General features: G+C 42.2%; 1 protein-coding gene across 3 annotated transcripts in view; it reads right to left on the bottom strand.

The window, feature by feature from the left end:
• TRAK1 (trafficking kinesin protein 1) overlaps positions 1-26,019 on the bottom strand; it is a 132,550-nt gene that overhangs the window by 71,754 nt on the left and 34,777 nt on the right. For all 3 annotated transcript variants that reach the window (XM_021388942.1, XM_021388939.1, XM_021388940.1), the window contains one exon: positions 10,477-10,769. Coding sequence is in view for 1 of the 3 variants with exons in the window: in XM_021388939.1 (XP_021244614.1) it covers positions 10,477-10,769 (293 nt within the window). In the remaining 2 variants the exon portion in view is untranslated. Of the gene's footprint in view, positions 1-10,476; positions 10,770-26,019 lie in introns of those variants that run through there.

Here is a 26,019-nt window from a genome sequence, read left to right as displayed (position 1 = left end):
GAGAACGCTCTTTGCCTGGCCACTGGGATGAGAGCCCTGATCAGTATCTAGCATGTTCTACCATTGGAGTAAATGGAGCAAGGCCCACAAAAGCAATTCCTCATAATCCCAACAATGAGGCAAGCCACCCTGGGGTCAGGGCTGCACTCAGTAAGGGTTCGGTGGGAACGCATAAGGAAAATCATAAGAGACTACAAGAAAACTGCTCAGAAACTACAGAAACTGCACCATTCCTGGAGCACCACTCTCCCCAGCTGTGTCCTTTATAGAGGTCGACACCATGCAAACAGATCAGAGCAGCTGTGCTACCCTGAAATGGCTCCTGTGAGAAACGGGGAGCCACTGCTGTGCAGAAGCAGTAAATTCAGCAGAACTACACCAAGGTCTGGCCTCGGGGAACTGCTGTGCTACCTGGCAACCTTCAAAACACAAGTTTTGGTCAGCAGGTTGTATCATTTACCCGCCCTGGACATCTTCCAATAGACTCCACTGTATCCATCACCTCCCAGCTGCTAGAGCTCAGCACACAGCCAGAAATGGGTATTCCAAATTTCCTCTCCTTATAAAGGAAAAAATAAACTTTAAAATGTATGTGAAAAAATAAGAAATAATATAAAAATCAAAATAATAGAAGATACGGTAGTCATACAGGCAAATTCCTGCATTTGCCACAACAATTAAAGCTTTCTAATTTGTCATAGCCTTCTTGTGTGGCTGCAGAAAAATGAAATAGATAAGAGTACAGAAAGAAAAAGAGATAAGAGAAACAAGGAAATTTCTCTGAAGAAAGAATGAAGAAGTCACCACTTTACTTCCTGGAACTACCCATTCCTCTCCCTGTTCTACAATCATATCCCATTTCCCACTCCCCTCCACATACTATACTCCTCCCTTGACACGTAATTCTCTAATGTTTAAAACAGATGAACTTAAAAACTCTATGAAAATAGCTCATCAATAAGTAACAATTTTTATTTTTATTTTAAAGCACACAGTACCTGAAAATGGGTCAACTCCAGGGCCAGCTACCCACTAATTAGGCAAAAGGAAGTTTCTCTGCAGAACGGGGCTACTGCATGGAGTCTAAAGTCCAGCCACATGTAACACAAGAAATTAAAGTCCATCAACCTGAAGCTAACTCATGCTAAATACTAGTGAATCGCGATAGCAAGTTTTGAAATACACATGCATGCAGGGAACATGAACACAGATTCCATTTTGGTTTTGAGTTCTTTCTCAGAATCCAAAGATAGGTAAGCACTTGGGAATTTCGTATCCTCATATGTAAAATGGGGAAACTCTATAGTACACGTACCTTCAGACAACAGAATGCTATTTTCTACTCTTTAAATAGGAAGTGCTCCATTTATGGTTCTCAACGTACTGCCACATTTTCAAAAGGGTAAAGTAATATGCAACTCCACAGTGATCAAACTTATTCCATTCCACCACCTTGAGAAACATCTGGAAACTCCTTTGGAGAATGGTCACCTAGTCCAGCTAGGCACCAACCAAGAGGCCGTAGCTACATCAGGATTCTCCTTTGTCATCAGCCTCAAGTCAAAAGTCTAATCCTTCTTCTGGGATAGAAGAAAAATGGTCTCTCTAAATGCAGCAGACACTTCCCAGGCTGTGTGAAGCAGCCTGGTAGCATTCTTTTTCAGATGCTTCCTGCTTATTCAGACCATACTGGAATGAACTACTCGTTAATCCTGCAAACAGATCCACACATAAATGGAAAGCTAGATTATAGATAAACTTGAACCTTACAGTTAGGCTGCTTGCTAGTCTGCTAAGGAAGGAAATACAGCCTGTAGTTGTCCATTATTCGAGTTCTCAAGACCCGCACGGAGACAGGCATTAAATACTAACGGGGGTCCAAATTACAAGCACGTCTTGGATATAAGTTAACGGTTACTCTACACATTGACCTGTTACTGGTCAAAAAAACAAATCCACCATGTTGTTACCTTCAGTTCTAGGATGACGAGAATACAGCTAATTATACTGAAGTCTCACAAGTGCTGCTGCTGAACTCACATATTGTGTTTGTAAAGATGTCATTAGCTTCTGGGACAAAGAAAGTGACTTATTCTTAAGAATAATTCACCTTCCTCTCAACTAGCTGATGCGCACAGGGGAAAGATGGTTTTAGCCCCCTAAACATGACAATTTTCATTGCTGACTGTAAAGCCAAACTGCATGAAGAAGCTTTCTTGTTGAAAAGCTTTGTCTCATATCTTTAAAACTCAGCCTCCTCAGGCAGCCCCAGCAGCTTCTGCAATTTGATTGGCATGACAGGATTTCAGAATTGCAAGTCCTGACACGCCTTTAACCAGAGCTGGTTAAGCAGTGGTTCTGCCTCTATACATGGCAAATATCACATCAAATTCAGCTTTTGATGGGAAAATAAATCACCCCATGTCAGACTCTGGGAGCCCCATTCCAGGCTGCCACAGCTGTGCTCCAACTGACCTGTGTAACTCAATGCCAGCACAGCTCCTTCTCTGCATGCAGAGCTCCCACCAGGGAGGGCACGCAGGTAGGGCACATGCCATGGAATGGCAGGGCAGGCAGCATGCATGGCAGCTCAGTTGGCACACTGCCTCACAGAGCAGGAACTTGGGAGAAGTCCAAGTCCAAGGAGAAGAATAAGAGGCCAAAAATGGGATTCTCGTATTCTCCATATAATACCATTTCTTACTTCAAATATCTGACATTTCATATTTCAGTTCATAGAAACATGCACATACAAGGGTGAGAATAGGAACGGACAACAAAAAGACTTCAATAGTTTGCTTTTCTTCCCCCATCCCAGCACTCCTTCCCTCTGAACAAATTAAGTTTTACTACTGGGGAAAAAAAAAAAAAAACAAACACAACAACAACAACAATTTCCTCTCTTCTCAGAGGTTTTAAATGATTTGTGCAAAGTCAGAGGGAACCTGCACAGAACACATTCCAACAATCCTTTGCTACAAAGGAGAGTTGGTATTAAGGACCAGGTCATTCAATCTCATCTCCAGGAACACCGCTGCAAAGGAAAAAAATCATTACACTACCTGTCAAGCAAAGTAGAATAAAAATTACCTGCTCCTTAGTATCATACAATCATTAAGGTTGGAAAACACCACTAAATATCACCTGGTCCAACCATCAACCCACCCCCACCATGCCCACTGACCACATCCTTCAGTGCCACATCCACACGGTTCTTAAACACCTCCAGGGATGATGACTTCACCACCTCCCTGGGCAGCCTGTGCCAGTGCCTCACCGCTCTGAGAAGAAATTTTTCCTAATATCCAACCTGAATCTCCCCTGTCACAACTTGAGGCCATTCCCTCTCATCCTATCACTAGTTATCTGAGAGAAGAGATCAACCCCCACTGCCATGCCAAGCCCTGGCCAAGCCTGTGCATGGTATGGACAAGTCAAAGAACAGTCCGGGGACCTGTATGGGAGGACACAGTCTGTGTCTGCACTTTTGTGTGTGTAAAGCATTTGTACTTCCTTCCCGTTAGCTTCCTTGGTGGGAAATTCTACTTAAATTCAGCCATTGAAAGCATCTTGAAGAGGTAAGCTGAGAGAAACTTGGCTGAGCAAAACACAACGGATAAAGATGGGGACAAAACAGGGAATGCCAAAGCTAACAAAGATAAAACCTCTGCAAACTGCAGTTTCATTGTGAACAGTATCGTTGTTTATTAGGTCAGAACGTCTCTGCTTGGTTTCATCCTACACACAAATTCCTGCTGGATGTAACAGGGTGAAACAGATCTAAGCAAGGAGAGGCCTCTGAACTATTAGGTTCTAGTGTATGTTAGTGGCATCAATTTAAATGAATTTTGCCTCAGTATGGAAATGTTTCTCTCTCTACATAAATGCAGCCACATTCATGCATTTGTTTTTATATTTAACAGAAAATCAAAGGAAATTCTACCACTGCAGCCATTCTTCTAGAGCAAGAACAAAAGCTATTCATGTATCAAATGCACGCTGGCAGAACACTGCTCAGCAACAGTAAGAATAAACACATTCATTAACCACCAGAACCTCCTCGCTGCCAAGACAGACGAAAAATGTCTCGAAAGGGCAAAGGAGCCCATTGATAAGTCGCTGAGTATGGAAAACCCTGAAAAGCAATTGTCCTGCTTTTGCTTGTTTTTCAGCCCTGCTACAAGATGTGCCAGCCCCTGCACAACAGCTGTCAATAATGCTTTGGAATCACAAAGAAAAAAAGGATTAATTCTTACATAACTCACTCTTTACAGATGTTGATTTTAACAGGAAAAGATGTTGCTTTCAGATGGATACATACATGTGTATCCAAGGAGCGCATGGCTACACCCTGACTGCATGCCAGCGAGACAAAATAATGGAGTATTTTCACATATTTAAATGCACCAATAAACAAAAGTAAGTTTTTAGTCTTCCAGTACTTTTTATGTGCTTAAAAAAAAGGGAAAAACAAACCAATCACCAGGTACCTGCCCTTAGGAGTTAATTCTCCGAAGAACAAACCCAGAACACCAAGGAATACTTACACATCCTGCTCTCCCCTACCATGAATAAATTCCACATTCGGGAACAACAAGCATGCTTCCCAAACCATGCAAAATATAGCAACTAAGTAAAAAACACCACTAAAGATTCCAGCAATTCCTGCAGTCACTTTCACGCCGACTCTAGAATTGACAATTTACACTAAAAACCATATACCCCTTTTCTTATTATGATGCAAGCCAGCAAGAAGGCTGGATAAGCAGCTGCAGAAGACTGCTTGGAAAAAAATACACGTAAATCTTGAAAGAAAAAAGCGCAAACCTAGGATACAGGTTAAGAGATAGCATGACAACCTAATACAGGAAGGGAGTCAGGAAGAACACTAAGTTACTGGCAAGGAACAAATGCTGGCAAACAGCTGATATGAAGCAGAAGTAAAAGAAGGAGCAGTAGAAGCTGTGTGAAGAGGAATGAGAATCCATCAAAAGCCACTCAAAATTTAAGCAGAGGCAATAACGCAGCAAGCATGGAGAATATCATTCTTTTTCAAGTACACCAGACAGAAGCCAGATTCATAGATCCAGTTGTGTGCAGAGAGCTGTATCACACAACATTACCAGCATGTCTGGCATGCTTTAGAGAAAGAGTGAGTGCTCTAAATTTAGCAACAGCTGGTATATGAAGTGGTAGGAAACAAGCAGGAGAAGAGAGCACTGCTAAGTCAAGCTTACGGTATGAGACTGCTAACAGCAATAGCAAGGTAAATGGAGTGAGTTTAGAGGCCACATTCCCAAACTTTTATTTCAAGGAGAGACTAAGAGATAGGAGGGGAGAAGGATGGTGAGTGAAAATGACAGATGTTTTTCCACTATCGTGAATGTGGTAAGTAAGGTGAATGAAGAACTGATTACTCAAGCCCTACATAACTAGAACAAACACAAGACAGAAACCAGTTGGAGATTGGTCTGAGTACCACTGTACACAGCCAGTAAAATCCATGAACTCACGTGGCAATACAATCAGCAAATTCAAAAGGGAATTAGAACAAAAGTCATGGACAGAGTCCAACACTAGTGGACACAAAAAGAACTAGGCAGGGCTGTACCCTCTATATCTCTAGTACAGCAGTTCTACATGATGGGCATACATGTGCTGAGAAACGAAGACCGAGAACAGCTGCACAAGGGCTCTCCATACCAACATCTGCCATTGCTGCTGGAGGAGATAGACACAACTTCGTCATGGAGATTGGGGAACTAGCAAGGAAATCCTGTAGGCTCTGGAGATGCCCTTTAAAATCAAATGACTACAGAAGAAAAATGATGAGAATTATACAAGTTACTGTAGGAGAGGTGATCAAATCATTACCATGAAGAGTTTCAAAATTTGATGGAAGGAAACTGAAGTTTTGTTTATATGAGACCACAATTAAAGCCTTAATAAGGACAAAAGATGATAATCCAAGGAAAACCTTCACTGGCAGGAGCTTGTGCTAGGCTTGAGAGCAAGAGAAAGGTGGTTTCTCTGGATGCTAAGTGCCCATCATTGAAGTAAGGTGGAACTTAGTTGACCTGCAAGATCAAATAACAGTAACTTTTCTCAGAGAGACCTCTCTGATGAGAGAAATAGAGATTATATAGTTTGACCTATCTAGTGATGTAATTAATTTTTTCCTCATTAAGAATAGAGCTTACTGAGAAGTATTAAACACAAACAAGAAACAGAAGTGGTTATCACCACAAATAATTTCCCAAGAACTCTCAAGGAACTGCCTAGAACTTGACAGCCAGAGAACACTCTCCCACATACGTTCAGAAAGAGTAATCAGTATAATGGACAAATGAATTTTGCAAACTAATGAACGAGCTGGGCAATTTCAATTACAGTCTATTCATTCTCTTCTTTTTCAGAGAAGGATGAGGAAAACCTGTGCAGCATATTAAACAGTTAGCACTTGAATTACAAAGTACACTGTGCCAAAACCGCTGCAAATACAGTCTTCAGATATGAGAAAGCATGTAAAGTTAACTTACTGAAGATGGTTAACAATCCTGTGTTAGATATGTACTAAGAGAAAAAAATTTTAAAAGCCAGAAATCCACTGTGACAGATGCCAGGATGCCAGAAGAGTAACTCTATGCTCCAATGATATTTCAGATTTCCATTTCCATTGTACTCTCCACTTCCAGAAGGACAGCAGTTGTCTGACAGCAGATGACGGAGATGGAAAAGGCAATCTGATTAAGAGGCTTCTGGAATAATTGGATTATTTAGCAACAGACACTTAATAGTGATACTCCGCTTTATCCTATCAAGATTGCAGCCCTTCATCTTTAGATGAAGAGATGAGAGGTGTTAGATTGGAGGAGGAAGTCCCACCCCCAGGTATTGTTACTGTCAACACTTACCCGACTGGAGGCCTCTAGGCCTGCACTGCAATTACAAGGAAAGACACCTACACTTTCAGAAGCGCTTTCGTTCCGTTTCTATGGAAAAGGACACTAGATGGCGCTACATTCGTGTTCGTATCCATGTTCTGGAATAGCAGCAGCAAGAAAAAGAAAAGTTCAATGGAGGAAACAGCTGGGACAAGATACGGCCTTCACACGTGTAGTAGCAGAGTGATGTTTCCATGTTAAACAGCGCTGCCCCACTGCCCATCAGCTTCAGAACCTGAAACTTCATTTAAACTGTGATAACAAAAAACGAAATCATAATTCCAAAATACTTGACACATAGATACTGAATCCATTTACAGGTTTAACACTGTTGCTGTTTTGAAAGTGATCCACCCGTGATTTATTTTTTTTTTAATAATGGCTATTAAAACATTCACAATTTTTTAAATGAATCAATTGGCCTCAACTGGCCTATTTTATTTGCCCCCTGCTCAAACTAGCCCACATTCAGACTGTACACATGCACAGGTGTAACGCTTCAGTTATGGCAACTACAAGCTTTGGAATTCCTTCATCACCAACCAATTTGGTAGGAAAGAAGTCTTCAAGGGTGCTGCCTCCAACCAGTGTTAGCATTAGCTTATGCAAACTTTTCTTCTCACTTTTTTTTTTTGGTCACGCAGTCCTGCTCTCATACAGCTCACTCCCTTGGCTATGCCAACACAGCTGCTCCTAAGCCAGAGGGTGAAGCAGCTCAGAGATATGACCCAGCTTGAAGCAACGCCCACATCACCTCTTTTGCAGAAGTGGGGGATAGATTCTATCTGGACCAGCTGTCTAAAATACCTCAAAAGACATAGTCCCACAAAAATCTGCATACACATGTTGCTGGGGCAGGCTGAGGACAGGAAATGTTTAAGACAACCCTTAGAGATAGCTTGCTCAGTTCAATCAGAATACACAGTACACCTTCAGCTGTAATGCATCTTCCCCTAGGTCCCAGGCAGCAAAATCCACACTGCTGACAGAGCACTAGAGTGCTTATCTGCTGCAAGCAAACAGAATAGATCCAAAGAAAGCAACGAGAACTTAAAATTCTTCAAGCACCTACAGCCTCCTTGAACATTAAAAAGCATACCATGCTCATAGGCTTAGGATATATCATAGTCAACTGCCATTCACTGGTTACATTTGACAAAGCATCACCACAGAGCACTACCACTCATTTCCCCAGGATTTGCTTGCTGTGTTCAAGCCTTTATTTGCAAGAACTTTTGCAGATAACTTTTACAATAAAATCTACATGTTAGCCTTGGACTAAAAGGAAACAAATTGCCCCAGTTGCTGTATTTGAAACTGTTTGCTCTTAGCTGAGTGAAGGCTCAGCATTAGAAGAAAAACTACAGCATATGCAGACTTGGTATGAAGAATTTCTTTCCTCTGGAGATCTTAAAATGTAAACAGTACTGACCTGCCAGGCTTACACAGAGTTCACATTAAAACCTCTGACAATTCTTCCCCTCCTTGTGTCAAGTGTTTACAAAATATACCAGCATGTATTACTGACCAAGAAGAGATCTTGCAGAGCAAGTAGAAAACCAATTTCCAACTCCCAGTCTTCACTCTTTGAGACTTCTACAAAGCACAGCAAAGAGTTGAAATTAAAAAAAAATATATATACACACACACACACACACCAACCTAATTCTACTGCAAATCTTACTGTCTGGCCTCCAGGTCATAAGTAGTTCAAGTTTACTGCTGCAGAACAGTTAACCAATAAAAAAAACATTACAGGAGCAATTGGCAAACCACATTTGGCGGATAACTGAAAAAGATGAGATTCAGAAAGTACAGCATGCTTGAAACAGCATGAGGAAGGATGACATGCACTGACCTCAATTTAAGAGAAACTACTTTAAAAAAAGTCAGAAAAAGCTAGAACAGAATTGGAGGGTCAGGACACAACCAACAGAACTTGCAAGAAAGATACTTCTATAAGGAGCCAGGAAAACAAAGCATAGAATAAAAACCAGGGTTGAGGAGCTATCTTGTTACCAAAAACTTTATTTTACCTGGAAGCATATCTGACTGAAAGTGACATACTGCCTGTGCGCTGCAAAAAGAACTATAATAGTGTTTTAAAGAGAATGGAAATAAAGGCTATAATGGCAGGGGCAAGCAACTCCAGAGGGCAGGCTAGCTGCAAACAGCAACCTTCCCTAAGAATGAAGCAGAAGGTTTCTCAAACACAAGCAGCTATTCTAACCAAATCACTAGTATGTCACCTTAACTTCTAGACTAGTCATCACAATTTCATCTGCAATACCTAAACAGGCACTGCAAGCCTCCTTTTTCTGTTCACAGAAGTGCTGCCTGCTCTGTTATCCTTAAAAGCCATCACTCCAAAGCAGTAACTGTCATCTCCTCACACTTCCCCTTCTGTGTGCAATGTGCATGTGTGCCCTTACTCAGATTCCAGCATCCTGGAATGTAAAGAACAGAGGCATTCAGACCATCACTCCTCGCCTAACTTTCTTTTTTTTTGAGAGTATCAACCCTTAACAACCACACAACACTTTGGCTGATTTAAGGTACACTACAGAAATATCTGTCAAAAGACTTTATTATCCAGCTCTCTGACCTCAGAGAATTCTAGAAATGACTGGAACTTTCTTGGGATACAGCTATCCGGCAGCTAACTAGAAGAGCCCCAGTCTTCTTTTTGTTTATTTCAGTACTCACATTGCTTCTTTTTGAAGACTCAGCTAACTTCTCAAACATTCCCAGAAGACCCAGGAACTGACAAGGTCACTTGAAGCTAACAGAGTTCAGCTCAGCTAAAACCCCATGCATGTGGAATGGAAACAACCCGTCATTTATTTTGCGGCCATATCCATGACTAAACTGAGCTACAGTGATTATTCAAGCATAAAAGAATTGGGTCAATTGACCACAGAACTAAGAAGCTAATTCTGTTTAAAATGCCATATTTAAATACACGTTCCACTCATTTGTATGAACTGTGTGATAAAAAGGCATTTAATTCTTCATACAACATGCAGAAGCTCCTCCTTATACATAAACTTTTACAGTTTCAGGACTAACATGACAAAAACCAGAACAGTTTTGAAAAGTGAAAAGATAGACAGTCAAAACACTGGATGCTTTGTATCGTTTCTCCTATTCCCTTCTCCCACAAAGAAATTCTTACGTCAACATAGAAATCTCAGTTATGCTAAACATAATGTTAAGCTGCAGTACTCTTTTCCTCTCACTCCTGACTCAGTTGGTTTGCTTTCCAGACATGCTCCAAATGGTTTGACTTCCCAAGCGTGCAAGTACAGTGTCCTGGTTTCACAGCTGTCATCAGTCCAGCCCGTCTGTGAGAACCCTAAGCCTCATAAAGAGTTACTGAAAATTCAGGTTCTCATAAAGCCTCCTACTAAGTAAGTAAAAACATGCACAACAGCAGCACCAACACCATCCATGGGCCGGATACGAGCTTAAGAACAGAAGCTTAACTACACATCTCCACAGCCTTCTCAAGATAAAATATATGACTGCTTACCAGTAATGGTGCAGGCATCTCTGTACTCCCTGCAGTCTGGCACATCATCTTCCACTGCTTCGCTTACATAGTGCTCTTCATGAATGCCCGTGTCACAGGCTTGGACTGCATGGTTCAACAGCTCCGAGGGAGGCACAGTGGCGGCCAAAGTGCAGTCGTGCAAATCTGTGGCGTCCAGCTTGGCAGGTTTCAGAGGGTTGTACAAACTGCCATCAGGGGGACCAGCACTGGAGACTGGGTCTGGCTGGCAGAAACAGAACTCCTTCTCTTTGCTGGAGTCGGCTTCACAAAGTCTGCAAAACAAAAAAGGAACAAACGCTTAATTCAGTCCATTCCAAACAGCATAAATCAGAATAATTTTCTTTTCCTTAAGCACTAATTTAACCTGACAAATTCAGCAAATACTGAAAGCCAAATACAGTATATAGGGCAGCTGTCTATTTTTGCACCTTGCAGGGTTGTAGAGTAGAAAAGTGCTATTCCTTGTATAGTGTTATTTCTCAACAGCTAATTTTGCCTAACCCAACTTGGTGTAAGCTATGTCCAGCCACCGTGGCTCACTCACCACCTGCCTCTCACTCAAGCTGCAAGAGCACTCTGTAAACCAGGTCAGCCTCCTGCATGAGCCACTCGTGCAGCAGACAGGCTGCACATCACCCGTACATCTACTGATATTTCAGGGACATCAGCATTCGAAATTGCTTGTTACCAAACAATATAGGAAGGATTAGGATCTTAGATTCATCACCCCCTAAGCTTATTCTCTCCACCGGGCCACCCTGCACAGCCTGGAGTTGCCTGCTCTGTTCCCATCTCTGCCCTTCACTTTACACAAGGAAACAGAAGTAAAGGTGCACTGCACGACAACAGTGTCTACTCATCACTGCCACTCAGTGCTTCCACCTCAAACATGGGACAAAGTCCCTCAAAAAGGGATATCGATGCACCCAGCGAGATTATATTAGACAAAGAAAAAAGAGGAGCAACTCCTTGCCAAAGCCTTGGGTTAATTAGTGTCTTAGGAACAGGACACAGAAGAACACTCAGATTACAGAAGAAAAGCAGAGAGCAAATCAGCAAGATGACAGAAATGCTTTGGTCTGCAAGCAAAAGGTATGCAGCAACTCAATATGGATGTGCAGCAACATAATATGCTCTGCTGCTTCACTGAGAGATGGGAATAAAACAGTTGCCTGGGGTATTCTAAGAAAAAGGCTCTCTTTCATCTTTAACAGTAAAATAACATTATCTGGACATATTCCTAAAGTTAACGCTGAGGAGTTTGGCATCTTATTTTTCTGGCATTCCCAGTAAATAATGTTATTGCTTCAACAAAGTATTTATGACTATTTCTAGAAAACTCTGCAAGACTGAAGCATCTCCCTCTAAACAACCACGATGCAGACTGTGCATTCCAGACCTTCTGGGGGAAAGTTTCAAGGAAACCATGCACTAAAGCTATATCACTATAGCAATTTTCACGCTCCCCTTCCCCAACCTTTTTTTTTTTCCCTCCCTTTCACTGCAGGCATAAGAACGACAAATCAAAATTCTCTTCTCCTCTCAGTGTCTCAGTGAGGACTCATTTGCACTGAGATCTGAATACCACAACTGGAAAACTGGAAGAAGTACAGGTAGTATTAACCTTGGGAAAAAATGAAACCTTACAGGATGTCATTTTGTGCGTGAGATTTTCCTGAACTGCATGTATTTATCTTTCTGTGTGGCACTGGACAGCCTGGAAATAGTTCCCATACTCAGAGGCTCAACACCTGTATTTTCTAACAATCATAACAGCTACAGGAAGAGATTAAATCCAATGATAGATTCATGATGGCATACTCATATAAATGGTGCTCCACCGCAGCTGCTGTGGGAAAGTAAACTTCACTCGAGTGTTCTAACAGAAAATCTTACAGTTCCCCTGCAGAGCATCCATTAAGCCTGCACCATCACAGTATGCATTGGGAAGAACAATGGGGTCACCTCGTATGATTACTGCTAAATGGTCCCCATTCAAGTGGCTCTGTGGGAGCCGGAGGAGAGATTACCAATATTAGAAAGCCGTTGTTTAAATTAAGTTGGAATTGAAATGCAAAGCTTCATTTTATCTGCAGTGATGACGGAATCAGTTTAAGGTATAAGCAAGAAAACACACTGGAAATGCAGACTGAATAACTAAACGAGCTCCATTTTGTCATAGTTGCTACCACACAGCTGCAATTCACATTTCTTATGAGAAACTGTTAAGATAAATCTGACGTTGTGAACAAGGACATGGCTGGGAGGTGGTAACCAAATGTCAACAGGAGCCTTCACGCTCGCTATGCCATGTCTTCTCCTCCTCCACACACCTTGCCTTAGCAACTCCAGAAAGTCAGCAAAATAAAAATACCACCAAATGAAACAACACTGATAAATTGAGGTGTAAGTTGTGTGTAGAAGTCTACAAGATCTCAGATTCTCGAAATTCACTTGAAACTTTTCTGGACACGCTGATATTCCATGCCCAACATACCCGATTGTCTCTGCAGATTCATTATGTTACACCCCACACTCCTGATTAAAACCACCTTTGCCCAGAATGCAACACTGCAAATTGCATTAGACGTTTGCAGTGAATGAGTTTCGTCTCCTTCCTTTACCCAGGTTAACATCCACCTCAGGGAAATACCACGGGACTAAGCTTCTTCCTCCTTCACTGTAGGTTACACCCCAACAGCTCAGCTTCTGCCTTTTATAACTGCACTGTTAGGAGCAAATAAACAGAGAGACATCCAGGAACAAAGAGAGTCATCCATGCTTTTCCTTCACACAAGCTGTTTCACTGTTGGTACTTATGGAAACTATAAACAAATAGAGCTTCAAATACAAAGACACAATAAAAACTATATCCCCTCAAAAAAAAAGTCCATTTGACTGGTCTGCTGCAGAAACCCATGTAAAATCCATGCGAGAAAGTCAGATTCTGGATTAAGGCAGAGAATTTGCCTTGATGTTATGATCTTGTATCACAAAGAGAACAAAGCAGGAATAAATGCATATGCCTGTTCCCTCTCAGACCTTATGGAATATTCTCAGTTTCCACACACAGTGGGAAAAATGCTGTTTGCACTCCTATCTGTGAAGTCCATAGAGGCACTGTTTGCACGGCCTCCCTTGCAGGGCAGATCTTAGCCACTGGATGAAGGGCACACTCTCCACCACTACACCTTTAAAATTTCATCTAAATTTTCGTGTTGCAGAAAAGAAAAAACAAATTACAGCTGAGCAGTATTTACCACACTCCCAAGTCAGCCATAAAGAGAGACAGACACTACTATTCCCATGAAATATGAAAAATTAGTGTTCTTTTTAATCAGTCCCAACAGCATATGCAGTAATCACAACTAGAAGACAATAAAATTGTCATTGCAGTTTCCTATTTACTCCTTCTGGCAGCCAAACAAGTACACAATTTACAAGCCAAATTGTGACTTTTCTTGATCAAAAACCTATGCATTTCATTCCTTTTACTCCATATGTGAACAGCAGCAACATAAGACGTCTGTGTCAGCATACAGGATTTTAATTAAACTCTTCTATTCTACCTAGTATGACTTAACTCAGGTTTTGCCTCAATGGCTGCAATGCACCATTTCCACCAGTCTAAACAAAATAACAGTTTGGAGTCAATAAACAGACCTGGGTTCTAAAAAGTACTTAAATTTGGGATGCTTTAACTTATTTCTTCATAGTTAACTTGTTTACAGAAAGACTGCAATTCTCTAAAGTTTAACATTCAGATGTTTTTGCACAGTAAAATGACATGGTTAAAAACACTGATTTGCAAGAGAAGGTTATCACAGTAGTCAACACAGATTAACCAAGGGGAAATCATGCTTGACCAATCTGGTAGCCTTCTATGACGTCATGGCTGGCTAGTTAGATGAGAGGAGAGCAGTGAATGTAGTCTACCTTGACTTCAGAGAAGCTTTTCACACTGTCTCCCATAACATCCTTGTAGGTAAGCTTCAGAAGTGCAGGGTAGATGAATGGACAGTGAGGTGGATTGAGAACTGGCTGATGGCGAAGTTCAGGAGGTTGCAAGCTGCGGCACAGAGTCTAATTGGAAGCCTGTAGCTAGCAGTGTTCCCCACGCATTGGTACTGGGTGCAAGCTTGTTAAAAATCTTCATCAATAACCTGGAGGAAGGGATAGAGTCCACCCTCAGCAAGTTTGCTGATGATATGAAGCAGGGAGGAGTGGCTGACACACCAGATGGCTGTGCTGCCTTTCAGTAAGACCTGGACAGGCTGGAGAGCTGGGCAGAACAGAACCATGTGAGGTTCAACAAGAGCAAGTTCCTCCCCTACACATGGGAAGGAACAACCACATGCATCAGTACAGGTTAGAGGCGGACCTGCTGGAAAAGAGCTCTGGAGAGAAGGACCTGGGTTTCCTGGAAGGCAACAGGTTGGCCATGAGTCAGCAGTGTGCTCTTGAGACCAAGAAGGCCAGTGGTATCCTGGGGTGCATTAAAAAGAGCATGGCTAGCAGGTCAAGGAAGGTGATCCTCCCCCTCTTCTCTGTCCTGGTAAGGCTGCATCTGGAGCGCTTTGCTCATTTCTAGGCTCCTCAGTTCAAGAAAGACAGGGAACTTCTAGAGATAGTCCAGTGGAGGGCTACAGAGATGACAAGGAGCCTTATGTGGAAAGTCTGAGAGACCTGGGGCTGCTCAGACAGAGGGAGAGAAGGTTGAGAGGGGATCTTACCAACTTAAAAATATCTACAGGGCAAGTGCGAAGATGAGGGGGCCATGCTCTTTTCAGTGGTGCACAACAATGGGGCGTGGCTATGGGGGACAGAAACAAAAGGGCAGTGGGCACAAACTGGAACATGGGAAATTCCATCTTAACATGAGGAAAAAAATCCATTACTGTGAGGGTGACAGAGCACTGGAACAGGCTGCCTAGAGAGGCTGTGGAGACTCCTTCTCTAGAGATATTCAGAACCTGCCTGGATGCTTTCCTGGGTAATCAACTACAGGGAACCTGTAGGATCACATCCAGAGGTCCCTTCCAACCCCTGTGATTCTGTGGTTCTGTAAAACTTGCACTTTAAAGAAGTACAACACAAGCATGAAGACTTGTTCCTATATACCTCCTCTGCACCATATACAGATTTTAGCTTAATCCAATAATGCTTAAAATGCTACCTTTGTGAACTTCGCTATATGAAAAGCTTGAATTCTACATACACCAAATACTACTGTCATCTAATAGTAAGTACATCTACATAATAGTTTGGATGATGACTGTAGGGCAATAAAGACTTCACCAAAAAGTGGACTGCAGCATACTTGTGGTAGCTTTGACTACAAAAGAAAAAAAAAAAAGAAATTGACTTGTGGTTAGCCAGCACTGCACTCTATATTGAGAGAAGTTAGCCGGCTCTAACTATTGAGGCAAAACAGTTCAAAGCTGAAACACATTTACATCAGAGAATAGCCAAAATTTGGCAGTTCTGCGGTAAAGAACAAAACAATTCTCCATGTCAGTTAGCAATTTCTAGGTTCTATTAGAAGAAATTCTTCATTATTTGCAGAGCATTTTAGGGGAAGGTAGTTAAGTCTCATACACCATGTACTTAAGATAAACACAAATGAAATAAGCCACTTGTTCCACACTCATTTGACATTAAGTTTTCCTGCAGCCAGGATTAAACACATCCTAGCTTTGAATCTAATGATGCAAATGAGTTAATATACTTCTTCCCCCAAGAGCCACAAGAGATGGAATTATTCTCTGATGTGACTGACCAAAGACCAGCAACGCCAGCCATGCAGAATCTGTAACATTAGTCTCATTACCACCTTGGATTGCAGTGACAGCAATTGACTATAGTCACAAAACAGGAACTCCTACCACCAACATGTTATCCAAAAGCCACTGACTGCCTCTGTGCTGATTATTACACTTGGAACGATTTTTAATCAGCATGACCAAACATCTGCAAATTTAGATAAATATTTTCTCAAAAAAGAAGAAAAGAATCTTTCTAGTGCTGCTACCAAAATCTACCCGCTTCTTCCAGGTCATCCTTTTGCTCTGCAAACACTCAGACTTTATCTGTTAATTTAGAGCAAGAACACAGTTTTGAAGCAAAACCATTTGCTGCTAAGCTAGCTGGTTTCTCAGAACAACTTCAGTTCACATGAACTCAATTCACTTTTAAGGAAGAGAACTTGAAAACTGCCACAGGGCATGCTTCAGATGCAGCCTGCTACCAAACAGGAACACGATGAGGCTACGAGTAACTATACGGGCTACATCATTGCTCAGCCATCTGAACGTGTATCTACAGCATTGTTCTCCTTCAGAAAGCTTCAGGCTGCACAGATAGTGGGGGCATTCAGCACAAGCTGCCGAACTAAATCTGATCTAAAGTAATCCACCCAAATCTATAATAAAGATGGAGAAGTGTCAGTGCCAGCAGCTTTTATCTACTCACTCATTCTTACTGACCAAAGTTTCTGTTAATTTAGACAGAGCCTCTGGGTACCACAGGATCGAGGAAGTTTTGCATTCAGCACGTACAGGATCAGAGCTCTGTAGCTCCAGGCTAAGTCTGATGGTTATATACTTCAGAGGGTTTCAGGGTGTGCAAATTTCTCCCTTTCACATACTTGCAAAATAGTCCCACCAGAAAGGTTTTCCCCGTTCTGTACAGCATTTTGTAAATTCAATAAACATCTCCATTTTACTTAGTCTGCTAAGTTTTACAAAGTTCTTAAAGAAGAACCCTCAAGCTTCTTATTTACATGAAAAACTTTCTTCTGATGCAAAATACCCCATCCAGAGACTGGAGCGAATCAAAGCCAGTTTTGATGTCTTCCCAATCTGTGAAATAGATTAACATGCTCACACCCCCCTGTAATTCAGAACAAAGTCCTTGGTCTGTGCTTCAGAAATAGTGGTTGTGTTGACCAAAGCAACTTCATAAGATTCAAGCATACAGCTTGCAAGATATGCATAAGTACAGAAATTAGCATCTACAGAAGTTTTCGCTGTTCTGTTTTTTTGCATGTGTGTAGTATTTCCTTCTTCATTTCCTCCCTGAGTGGGTGGGCTTAAATCCCTATACCCATTTAAACACACTTTGTCAGACCATAAAAACTCAACTACGTGCAATAGAACTGACTTTAAGATGTAGATTCACTTTTTAGTTCAAGACTGAATTTGATCCCAAATAATTCTGAGTCATTTTAGTCTTGTGCTTTATTACATAACCTAATAAGAGGGGTTTTATTTTTCACTCAGAAGCTAGCTTTTAAATATGTATGAAGAACGCTGATGGCTCAGACCTAAATAGGGAGACATAACAGTCAAAGTGTCACTTGTACGAGACAGAAAGCAACAAGCAGTTTATTTACCATCCAGCAACTTATTTTTGTGTAAGTGCTGCATTTCTGATGCTAGAATAGATCGATCAATTTCACAGCAAATTAAAGGGACAACCACCTTGGAAAACTTTAGACTATACCATTATCCAAAGTCACTTAAGAACCTTTCAATGAAAAGTCTTTCATAGATTTCCCTGGAGATAACACTGCACCCAACCCCTCCCTTAACAGAGTTTTGGGTCATGCTTTGACTCAGGGAAAGCTATCTGCTGCCCCAACATCATACAGACTCCTTTACTCAATCCTTGTAGTACTTTTGAACTATACTCCACACTTCATTTTTTTTTTTTTTTCCTGAGGTGGGTTGGGAACCTTTTCAGTTAGCCAATTAAATTATTTCAGGTAGGAATCACCTCCCAGAGTTGTGTCATGTGTCCTGATACAAAGGACCTTCTCAGGGGTATGCTCTCCACAATACAGGTACTCCTACATAGAATCATAGAATCTTTTGAGTTGGAAGGGACCCTCAAAGGTCATCTAGCCCAGCTCCTCTGCAATGAATAGGGTCACCTACAGCTACATCAGGTGCTCAGAGTCTGATCCAACCTGACCTTGAATGTCTCAAAGGACAAGGTTTCTACCACCTCTGTGGGCAACCTGTTGCTGTGCCTCACCACCCTTACTGAAAAAAACTTCTTCCTTTATGTCCAACCTAAATCTCCCCTCTTTTAGTTTGAAACCATCTCCCCTTGTCCTGTCACGACAGACCCTGCTGAAGGATCTGTCCCCTTATTTCTTACAGTCCCCCTTTAGATACTGACAGGCCGCTCTCACGTCTCCTGGACACCTTCTCTTCTCCAGGCTGAACAGCCCCAGCTCTCTCAGCCTGTTCTCCTCATGGAGGAGGTGTTCCATTACTTTGATCATTTTTTGTGGCCCTCCTCTGGATGTGCTCCAGCAGGTCCATGTCTCTCCGGTACTGAGGACTCCACATCTGGATGCAGCACTCCAGGTAAGGCCTCACCAGTGCAGAGCAGAGGGGCAGGATCACCTCCCTCGATCTGCTGGCCACGCTTCTTTTGATGCAGTCCAGGATACAGTTGGCTGTCTGAGCTGCAAGGGCACATTGCTGGCTCATGTCCAGCTTGCCAAGTACCCCCAAGTCCTTTTCTACAGGGCTGTGCTCCATTCCTACATCCCCCAGTTCATACCATTAGCGGGGGTTGCCATGACCCAGGTGCATAACCTTGCACTTGGCTTTGTTGAACCTCATGAGGTTCTCCTGGGCCTACTGCTCCAGCCTGTCTATGTCCCTCTGCATGGCATCCTGTCCCTCAGGCATGTCAACTGCACCCCACAGCTTGGTGTCATCTGCAGTCTTACTGAGGGTGCACCTGACCTCACTGTCAGTGTCACTGATGAAGATACTGAAAAGCATCTGTCCCAGAACTGACATCTGACGGACGCTACTCATCACCAATCTCTATCCAGACACTGAGCCATTGATTACCACCACTCTCTGGGTACGATCTCATAACTAGTTCCTCGTTCATGGAACAGGCCACCCATCAAATCAGTATTTTTCCAATCTGGAGAAAAGGATGTTACAGGGGACCATGTCAACGGCCATACTGAAGTCCAGACAGATTACATCAATGGCTCTTCTCTCATCCACTAATGCAGTTACACCATCTTAAAATGGGACAAGGTTGGTCAGGCAAAACCTGTCCTTGGTGAAGCCATCTGGTTATCCCATAACGCCTCCCTCTATTCCACATGCATTAGTGTAGCTTCCCGAAGGACCTACTCCATGATCTTCACCAACACTGAGATAACAGCGCTAACAGGTCAGTAGTTCCCTGGGTCATGCTTTATACCCTTCTTAAAAGTGGGTGCGACATTGCCTTTTTTCCAGTCACCAGGGATTTCACCTGCCAGTAATGACTTTTCATATGAAACCACTACAGAACATTTATAAGCTGAAGATTCTAGATGCCTTCAAGACTTTTTTTTAATAGAAGTCTCATAACCAGCAAGGATTAAGCATATGAAGTCACCCAAGAAGAGATCAATATCTGGTTAACAATCAATCATATGGCAATGTCATTTAGAATAAAAAAAGTCAGCATTAAAGCAAAAGCCAGAATATCAACAACGATAAACAAAAAGATGCCTAAGTGAAAACATAAACACGTAAAGCATAAAACCTTAATCTCTGTCTCTTCAAAGCTGCTTCCGTGACCTTGCTTGGCCTTGTCTGACTAATAAGTCACCAAGACTGAGTCATGTTTTCTCAAAAAGTAATACAAGCCAAAACACTGCAAATAAAAAGCCAGAAAAAGGAAAAAAAAAATAACAGAAAACCCCCACTGTTCTCCACAAACCAAAGTTTCTCACCACCAGGACTTGGCCTTCAGAACAAGCCCATAAACCTCTTTCCTTCAGGGCAAGGGAAAGTGGAAGCACTCTGCAGGACAAACCCTGCTGTGACCTTGGCAGCTGTGAGAGCACACACGTGTGCTCAGCCTCTTCATGCATGCTGCCCCCTCTAAAGTTCCTCAAGGCAAATGCTGCAGGGCTCTATTAATAGTTTTTCCTTGTCTAAGTTTCATGTTACATCAGGAGCTCTGTACAGCTCCCTCTCTTTTTATTTAACATAGACCACCAAACTTGCCCTCCCCTCTTCCCCCTCCTGCTTAGTGAGGCAAATAAACTGAAAACAGTTAAAAAATCAGTGCACCTCCTTCCCTGCAATGCACCGTGCTGCTGGCTGGGAGACCTTAGCCAGACATCCTGCCTACCTGGCAGGCAGTGACGAGGAACCCGTCAGGTAATAACACAGAGCTCAGAAGTACAGCACTGCAAGCCATAAACTGGACTTCTTTTTTTTTATTCACACTACTGGATGCACAGTGTGCTCACTGAAGAACAAGGCAAGATGGGCATGGCTCAAGGGACACAGTTCAACAGTTGCTGAAGGAAAGAATCTAATGACTTAAAAAAAAATCGAGTACCACCAACATCCACAAAAACACTGAATATTTGGAATTAGGCTGCTGCCATATTTAGCACACAAACTCTTGTCTCAGACACAACCAATACTCAACCTACACTGCATGAATGTCAGCTTCAGTGTATAAACACACATTCTGCCTAACAGCACATCTTCCAATACGACTGAAAAATACACATATCAAAGACCCATCAAACAGCTCACGTATGACAGAAACTATTACACCAGCAGCAAACCAGGTCTTCAAAAATTATAGACAAGAATGGTGTCAACAGAAGCCTAAGAAGTGGTGTTTACGCACCACAGGAACATAACATTTCCCAGCTCTCTGCTTCTCCATATACCTCAAAGACCACAGAAGTATTAACTACTACTCTTCCACTAGCTGGGAGAAGGCACAGGAGAGAGAGGCAGGCAGACCACAGCTTCTCCAAAACCCAGCAGAAAAACAAAACACTGCCTGGACCCATTTCTTCCCTACAGGACGGAGGAGCAAAAGGACTTGCCCAGAAGTGAGGCAGAAATACACTAAACACATACCAACTAGCTAATAGCAAGGGGGGAAGCAAAGCAAACAAACCAACAACCCTACTGAACAACACCTGGGCCTAAGACAGCAAGCAGCACGTAGAGATATTCACATTAAAATACGTTACCATTCCAAGCCAAAATCCTTCTTCCTCAGGATGAGAGCACAAGTGAAAACAGTGAAAAGAGCTGAAAGACCTCACTATAATGGTGGTTCCCCTGGCCAGATCTGTATTTAAACAAAGATACCATTAACCTAACTGCCAACAGCTTTAGTCAACTGCACAGTTTTAGTCGAGTAATTCTAAACAAAGAACAGACTGACTCAAACCAGAAATTTGTGATTTAAAACCAGAGGGGGTGGATTTTAATCTTGTTTTGCATGACTATCGTTCTTCTCCTATTACAGGATAATTTTTTATTTTCCCACTTTCCACAATGATTTAAGAGTCTATATAGTGTTATAATCAAAAAACGCAACATGAACAAAAAGGTACTGTTTTATAGGATTGGAAAAGGGTAATTATTTCAAATTTTGATAGCTGTCTTTCATTTACATAAAATACCACAGAACAGAACCAAGATTGGGGCTTTTCTTCACTATTTCTTACTACAAAGAGACAGTGAGATTGAAGTGCCTTGATTAAAAAAAAAAAAAATCCTCCAATCTGTTCAGTAAGAAGGTCCCTTTCTTCCAGAAAGTGAGCACCAGAAGTTTCTTACCACTGCCAGCAGCCATTTTGGCAATGCCAATCTGGAGGCTTACCATTAAAGCAGGCCATACCACCAACTCCTGCTCTGCACAAGATGCTAAGAAGATCTGCTAGCATCAGTGGCCCACATTCACAGGCAGCAAGCCTCTCCCTGTACTCCAGCAACTGGTACTATGCAATGAGAACCTCCCTCACTCTTTGAGGTTGCCCTATAACTCTAAATATGCAAACAGTTCTTTGGAAGCTACCCCACAGCTTCCTAACTGGCTGTTAAAGTCAAAGTGCCTCATATCCATCCTCTTTTGTTGTCTTTTCTCATGTAGTTGTGTGTGGGAGCAATGTTTTCAACCGCACGATACTGTGTTTTAGAGGGAGTGTGTGAACTGAACCTAGCTTCAACAGAAGCTCTGTAATTACAGCCCCTCTCCAAAGCTGCGGGCTGGGAAGAAATGCAGACTGATGCTCTCTTGAAGGAGTACAAAGCCAGACCAACACTTGTGGATACACAGGCCTTAAAAGCTTCTTAGGTGCCAGTGCTGAGGAGGGACACAACAAGACCACAAATAACCTAAGCAACCAGCAATTCTTGGCCTTCTACCCAAGCTGTGGTCACATGGACTTCCCGGTACCAGGACACGAGCTGCTGACTAACCAGGGTGCATCTCAGCACAACCATCTCTGTGGGACCGCCTTCCTTCGGCCTCCGCACAAGTCAACAGCAGAAGAGAGAAACCCCACAGCTGTTCTTAAAACATGACAGCATCATTTAGAAACTGGCATAATTATTCTCTCAAGACATTTTTCTGCTTATGAAGCTTGTGTGCAAGCATCAATAATGAAGTGGGAAAAATGAAAGAGGCAAATAACAGATGGTTGTTTAAAGGTCGCCCTGTATACCCAGTGTATTACCATATACATGCATCTGTATTCCTGGGAACCCAGAATTGTTTATCATAACAACAGGCTGTGGAATTTTAAGAAACTGGGCCAATTCATCTGTGGCTTAGTGCCATTAAAGTCAAAGTTACACTAGCAGAGTTTGGAACAGTATTTTTCAAAAATTCCATGGGCACTAAATGAACACGGCAATAGCAACAATGCAATACAGCCTTTATGCACAACATCTCACAAAAGGGAGAACTACACAAGACCACAAGCTAAGATGTAAGAATGCAAGTTTAGTGTAGTTAAGTTTTACTTCACTTCAAGAATAAGTCATCTTTCCAAATTATGTAATGTAGCTGAAATCCAGTACTGCGGCTTTCCTAAAGGATCACCAAAATAAAAATCTGAAGTCACTATATAGAGAAAGATCACATTTTTCCAAAAGTCTGGAAACTGATTTTGGAAAATAAGTGCAATAGTGCAATTGAGAGGTTTTGGTTTTTGTTTTGTTTTTGAAGACATCCTTGGGTACATTCCTATATGCACATACATATTCTCCAGAATGCACCAGGGGTAGTTCTGGACATGGGATTTCCCTTACTCGCTAGTCACAACACAGGCAGTAAGCAAGCACTGAGCCCAGTTGCCTCCCACTACCTCCATGGCAAACTTCTGCTGATGGAGGAAAGACTGAACTGCTGTATGTGGCTAGGCAAGCTGACTGCTCACCAGTCAATTCAGTTTCTCACTTATCAGCATGCCTCATGACTTATTCATATCTTAGCACCCAGTCAGAAAGCATTCTGAGTATACCAATAGCCTCAGGCAAGCAACCAAGCCAGTTCTTCGCCAGGAGAAGTTCTTTGATAGACATTATTCCTGTGCTAAGCATCTTTCTATGCGTGCTTCACAATTCCACTGGGAGACTGAAATTTCTCTGAAAACCCACTTTTCAGAACAGTATCAGAAGAAACAACCTTTGCATAGTGACTGAAAGGAACAGGACAAATTCAGTAAAACAGTACAAACACAGAGCGAAGCTGAAAGTATGCAGAAAAACATGAGGGTTTACAAGTTCAGAGGAAACAGCATTTGAAACTCACACACATTTCTTTCAATGGAAGAAAACAGAAAAATCTCACTAATGCTTTTTTTTTTTTTGTTTTGGTCCTCCAGTTGAAAAGAAAGCATAAACACAGCAGACGGGCCTAAGGAAGGCAAAGGCCTTATCAGCTGCAGAACAACAACTGGGATTTGAATTCCTGACCTGTACACATATTCTACGGTATCACAAGCAAAGTTATCTAGTACTCAGCTTTCTAAAAATGATATAATAATATTTACCCTGACTTAGGACATCTTTTGGACTTCCAGTACCAGTGATTATCTTTGAAGACGATAACCTATGACAACAGAAGAAAGCATCACAAAAAAAACGAAGTAATTGCCTGACTGTTTTAAATACCTTTTGCTAGTGCACAAAAAAAAGCAAGTGTCTGTCAAGGGAGCCATGAAGATTCATATTTCCAGATCAACAACCAAAATGGAAAGCCAGGTCTGCATGTCCAATCTTGAATATAAACACAGGATTTCCTGAGAGGAACAGATCACTTTACCTACTCTGTAAATTGTCCATGAAGATTGCTCGTTTGGCATACAAACTCTTCACTGATTGAAAACAGGTAAAAAACATGGCCAAGATCTACAGCTGAAGCCAAAAACATTTCAAAGTGCCCTGAGAGAGCGCAACCCAAATTTCATTCCTTAGCCCTCATTAATGCTGTTCGTTCTCTGTCTACTGTGTTCTAGAAACAGACATCAAGGCTTTATTGCATCTCTTCCACTAACAGGAGAGAATATGAAACTCTCCATGTGACTGTAAACAGGGCCTGGGGAGCACCTCCTTGCAGCCTAACTTGGTAGACCAGGAAGAATGAGCCCACTTGAAAACAGCTGCACATCACATCATTGAAACAGCACCGTCAGGAAAATAATTCTGTATTCTCTATGGACACTGGCTTCCCTGAAATGAAGTCAACTCATTTAACTCTTCCTACAGTTTAAATGGAAAATCTTTCCATCCAAATACAGCCATGCTTTAAGCACAAGCAAGCTGACATATTATAGAGCATCTGAGATTTTCAGGTCCAAGAATTTTCCACAAGAAATACCGAATTGCCGTTACAAAACACATCCAATAGCAGCAGAGATCTCCACGCCATCATTTCCCCCTAACAACTAGCAGTCAGGGATTTGTTAAACAAATTACTGGGCATCCTTTCAGTCAGAAAAATACCACAGTACAAGCCATCGTACACCAGTTCTAGCAAAAGTAGTGACTGTATTCCAAAACAAAAACTGCCTTCTTTTCCCTAACAAGATGCAGGAAATTAAACATTACAGTTATTCCTACTACAAAGTAGAAGCCTGGCACACTAGATCATACCTACCTCCCTCATTGTTCTGGATCCAGATTCACACACAGCACCTCATTACTACTAAGAATCGTGTTCTGCTCTTCTCAGCAGAACATTCTGCCATCAATTCAGAGCTGTGCTTTGTAATATTAGTGCTTTTCTATGGGCTCTTCTGTCCCTAATGAACCATCGCCAACCACAGAAAAGCTCAGTTTTCACATGCCTGTCCCTCACTGAGGAAAGAGGGGGGGGAAAGAGGGAAAAGAGGGCACATACTTCATTTATATCATTAAATGGAGAATCATACAATCATTAAGACTGGAAAAGATCCCTAAGACCATCTAGTCCAACCACCAACCCACCCCCACCATGTCCACTGACCACGTCCCTCCATGCCACACCCACACGGTTCTTGAACACCTCCAGGGATGGGGACTCCACCACCTCCCTGAGCAGCCTGTGCCAGTGCCTCACTGCTCTTTCAGACAAGAAATGTTTTTTAATATCCAGCCTGAACCTCCCTTGGTGCAACTTGAAGCCATTCCCACCCATCCTATTGCTGTTACCTGAGAGCAGAGGCCAACCCCCACCTCACCACAGCCC

The sequence above is a fragment of the Numida meleagris genome, chromosome 2 (assembly GCF_002078875.1).
Source record: "Numida meleagris isolate 19003 breed g44 Domestic line chromosome 2, NumMel1.0, whole genome shotgun sequence".
Taxonomy (NCBI): domain Eukaryota; kingdom Metazoa; phylum Chordata; class Aves; order Galliformes; family Numididae; genus Numida; species Numida meleagris.
The sequence above is the reverse complement of the archived record's forward strand: the minus strand, read 5'-3'. Positions and strand labels throughout refer to the sequence as shown.